General features: G+C 46.2%; 1 protein-coding gene across 1 annotated transcript; it reads left to right on the top strand.

Moving 5' to 3' along the window:
* The first annotated feature begins 559 nt into the window (after positions 1–559).
* On the top strand, positions 560–1252 carry LOC149166388 (putative polyol transporter 2). The gene has a single exon (XM_089430152.1). The coding sequence runs from the start codon at positions 560–562 to the stop codon at positions 1250–1252; it is 693 nt and encodes a 230-aa protein (XP_089286278.1).
* Positions 1253–5097: the final 3845 nt, after the last annotated feature.

Here is a 5097-nt window from a genome sequence, read left to right as displayed (position 1 = left end):
GGGTGAATATACCTGAGAAGACGATGCAACATATGATCTTTCGTATAACAAAATTAATCATCATAATTGTAATGATTTTATCTCAGTGCCTTCTATGTCAGATCTCCGAACCAATTATCGATTTTAAAGGACAAAAATATTTTAATAACACATGAATCATTTTCAGTTCATAATGAAATCCTCGAGGAAAACACGGTGATGTTAGAATAATCACACCGCCCAACGCTTGTTCCCATGATGGCTAGTTGGCAGCAGGTGGCAGGTGTAGTCGAATCATAAAAGAAAGTCAGTACATTGTTGTAGAATCTAAGAATGTTTGCATGTATAAATTTGCCATAAGTTTAATACAATCGTAAATCTCTCTTGGAGAGTCTTCCCAGCTCCATCAACCCATATCAGAGCTGGTTCGAGTAAGCTCGGTGGTGTTGAGCAGTGTGAAGAGGCAGTGAGTTGCGTTGTTACGCTGTTGTGGTTGTGATCCACCTAAGAGCATTGCATGTTGTATGGAGGCTGAGATTGACACATGCTTGGAGTTGCGTGTTGTATGGAGGCCATGAAAATGGATAGTTCAAAGCCAACGAAGAAGATTCCTAGAAACAAGTTTGTGATTGCATCTGCAATGTTGGCTTCCACAAACTCAATTTTGTTCGGCTATGATGTTGGAGTGATGAGTGGCGTCATTATCTTCATTAAAAAGGATATGAAGATAAACGACGTGCAAGAGGAGGTATTGATCGGATTGCTAAACATAATTTCCCTTTTGGGCTCTGCCTTAGCGGGCAGAACTTCAGATGCAATAGGGCGAAGATGGACAATGGCTCTAGCAGCTTTTATCTTTCTAGTTGGGGCGCTTGTCATGACCGTGTCTCCTTCCTTTGAATGGCTGATGGTAGGGAGATTTGTGGTCGGCATAGGAGTTAGATATGCCCTCCTCATAGCTCCAGTCTACACAGCCGAAGTGGCTCCCACTGCTTCATGGGGGGGGCTCACTTGCTTTCATGTGATTTTCATTAATGTGGGAATTCTCATTGGTTACATTGCGAACTACGCTTTGCAAGGGATCCCCACGCACTTGAACTGGAGAGTCATGATTGGTCTCAAGGCCGTTCTGCCGCTTTTCCTAGGGATAGCGGTGCTCATGATGCCCGAGTCACCGCGTTGGATGCTTATGAGAGACCAAAACGAGGACGCCATGAAAGTCCTGCTGAGGACCTCGGTGAACCAAGCAGAGGCGACTGAGAGGTTGGGGTAATTGTATTAGTGTTGAGCTCCATGGACGCGTAGGAGATTGTTGAGTTGAAGGTGAAGCCATAGATGCAGATTTAGTCGGCTTGATTGTGTGGGAGAGACTCACTGGTTTCTGTGTCGAGGATCTTCATTTGAGTGTTCCGGACGACTATTCCGCAAGAGCCAGATTTGACGGAGAAATGATTCTTTGCGAAGGCTAGGTTCATTGTTAGCACCGGGGCATATCGTCAGTAGATGTCACCAGATGAATTGAAGAGGTGAATGAATTCAATGCCTGTGCAAGTGATCTCTTCTACTTGTTGAGACCGAGGTGAGGATAACCATCCTGGAACGTTGACAAAGAATTTGTGATGTAGTACAGGAGTTGAGAAGGAGCCCTTGGGGTCGATTTGCAGTGGAGATCTGAGATCCCTGGAAGAAAAACCAGGTCTGGCTCGGTACTTTTGATACTGCAAAAGAAGTCGCGAGGGCTTATGATAAGGCAGATAAGACTCTGAGGGGCGCCAAGGCAAAGACTATTTTTTCCACCCCGAGGGACAACCAGAGTAGCAACCAGACCATCATGGTGGAATCTTAGTCGAGTCCTAAGAACATCATCGTAGCTCGATACAGCCCCTGTCACGCCCCTACACCTGCGGTAGTCTTCCAACCGCTTATAGCGAGGTGCGGCACCACCGAACGCGTTCTTTTCACCAATACTAACATTCGTGGACTACGCCTACTTTCACATTAACATACTTAGCTTGTGTTTCACAACTAAGTAAAAGCAATTATCCTTTATACTTAATGAAGCCCATACTCATTCATTATCATCATGCAATTAAACCGAGAACAACAATTGCAACAAGTATAAAGGGGAGGGGCAACTCCCCGTAATGTGAGTTTGCCCGACAATATATTATATCAGTTTTTCAATAATACAATCATCAAGTATACTTGGCAAAACTCCAAGTCTATACTTAGAATATTTTACAACCAAGGCATAGAACAGCCTTTTACAATCATGTGCACCCTTGCACAAAGAGAAGTGCTCACCCGAGCCACTTATACCTCTCCACCAAGTCCTGCACAAACATACATCGAACTCCCGGGTATACCGTACCCTCACTTCAACCGGCACAAGACAACTCTCGAAACTGCACTTAGATAGTGCGCATGAGTTATGCGCAGCACTATCTAAATCTGCGCAGGTTTTTACCCCTTACTTGTGCGTAGAGAAGACACCAAGTTCTTGTGTTCAAATGAGCTCAAGGCTCTCCTTGTTTATACACAACTCTGCGTGAGTTTGGAAGGGTGTCCAGCCCCATGGCTGACCCCACAGTTCATTACCACATGCCCACATATAACTCTATTACAAGTCGGCTTGTATGTAATTGTTTCATCGCATATAAAGGTGCGCTCCAACACTTAGCCGCACAAGCACTTCGCACATTGTCGCATGTATCGTCGCACTTATGTCGCAAGTCCGTCGCATCGTGCGTCTGTGCGCCTGCCCACGCGCCCGCGTGCCTACCCGCGCGCCCTCGTGCACGACCTCGCCCGGTGCCCGCAACTCGAAGGCCTTACATCCTCCTCCACCTGAAATCGTTGTCGTCCTCGACAACATATCATCCCGGTAGCCATCCACCAAGATCATCACTCAATTGTGATGTGAACTCCTCTTCGCAAGGCAAACATCCTTGCAACATATGTAGAGACTCTTCTCCACTATGTCTCGGCTCAATGACCACTACCACCAAGCTCACCATACCAAGGCATGCACCTCCACAGTGTGCTCTCCATAAGATGTCATCTCGATCCATATGTCATCATGTGAACCTCGTCATGATACTCCAGCATAATGCCAACACATCTCTGTACACTTCCGGACCTCATGTCTGAACTAGTCGGGTGATCAGTCCAACCATACGCTCAAACCATAAGAGTGAACATCCTCATGTCATCATCAGTTGTTCCTCAAACATCTGCCACATCCTTGACTCATCAAGAATCTATCTCCATAGTCCATGCTCAGGTCCATGGAACTCCATCCATCTCATCTGCAACATGCTGTCCATGATGTTTGGTGTCAATGTGCTATATGAAATCAGCGACATCTATCCCAACATCATCATGTGTGTGTGTCTCCTCCATATGAAAAGACCATCTCATCAAACCAACTCTCGATGTGCCACATCTAGGTCCATGAAGCAACCCTTCATCACATCTACAATGTGTCATCCCTCAAGTCTGCCATAGAAACAAGTATGCGCTTGCCTCATCCATCCATGTTGTCAAAGTAGTTGAGTCTCGGCTCAACCCATGCCCAAGTGCAGCCACCAAGGCATCATCATCATCATTGTAACTCCATCACTCCAAAGTGTCTCATATCGATCATCCACATCAAGTCACTCTTCCAAGCCATGCCCATACATGTACTTTGAAAGTATGCATCCCATACTACATCAAAGTCTCCTGACCTCAGCTCCTCAATGCATCAAATCCTCTAAGTCCACCATGTATGAAGTCCCTAAAAGTCACAACAATCTCATGTCATCATGAGCTCCATAAGTCATCTCCAACCAACATCTCCATGTAGTAGGAATGCTCCATAATCAGCTCACTAATCTAACCAATTCCATGGTCTTGTTGCACAAGAGTGTACAACCTCTCCATAGGCTCATAAGTAATAAGTCTCCATGTCACATCAGCAACTCCATCTGCACAACATCCCTGCTTGGCACTCCTCATTAGATGTCCATGACACCTCTACAAGTGCTCCCACACAATGTCCCTGCATAAGACTGCCATGCTCCATGCCTCCAATCTGATGTCCATGACTAAGTTGCCCATGTAGTCCAACCAAGTAGATCCATCACAACAATCGGTCATCCTCATCCAAGCTGCAATCTTCGGTCTAGTGAACTCGGTCACTCAACCATATCAGCATCATCACGAGTCCCTTCCATCATAGCTCCTCCACCAAAGTGTCCACCAAGACTATCTCTTGGTCTCGGCCATGAGAAGTCCACCCGAGAGTGTGCCCTCCAATCTGTCCATGAGTCATGCCGGGCACTTAGCCAATGTGGCTAAAGCATGACCCAATCATCTACGACGATCATCAAGTTCCACCCTTGTCAAGGGCCTTTGCACCTTCTACCATAAGGTCACAAGCAGCCCCAACAAGTCTTGCAACAATCGACAATCCTTGCTTTTCCATACAAGGTCTCATCGTAGGCATCCATGGTGAGATCCTCCCTCGCATTGGCAAACTGGCTTTGCCCTTCCTTGCATATGGTCCATCTCCCAAATGCTCAAATGAAACACAAGTATCAATACTTACATCATCATCATGAGGCTCCTCCATATGAGTATCCTCATCCATCCATGTCCACAAACTGCACGATCCTGGTCCAACTTGATCATCCTCAAGTTCATCTTCCATCATGGCTATGTTTGCAACATCTTCATCTACCACGGCTCCTTCTTCCTTGATAGCACAATCTGCAACTTCATCTTGCTCCATTGTCCAACCAAGTTGAAGAAGTTCGTCTTCAACATTCTTCTCCAAGACTTCAAGTTCCTTTCGGATCTGGGGCTTCTCTTCCTTCAACCTCTTCAACCTGTATAAGGTAAGAAAGAGCTTCCCTTCACCTTCTCCCAAACTTGCCATGTCTTGTCATTCAGCTTGGTCCAAGCACTAAGCTTCACCTCTGCTAAACCTGCTTCCACTGTCACGAGCAACCCTGCTCAAACCGTGTCATGAGCAACCCTGCTCAAACCAAGTGTATGCACACTTGCTTCACCCAGCTTCCTGCAAGACTTCTCCAAGTCTTCAGACCTGCTCTGATACCAACTGTCACGCCCCTA

The sequence above is a fragment of the Pinus tabuliformis genome, chromosome 5_1, assembly GCF_031772625.1.
Source record: "Pinus tabuliformis cultivar Carrire ecotype Pingquan chromosome 5_1, CPIR1, whole genome shotgun sequence".
Taxonomy (NCBI): domain Eukaryota; kingdom Viridiplantae; phylum Streptophyta; class Pinopsida; order Pinales; family Pinaceae; genus Pinus; species Pinus tabuliformis.
The sequence above is the reverse complement of the archived record's forward strand: the minus strand, read 5'-3'. Positions and strand labels throughout refer to the sequence as shown.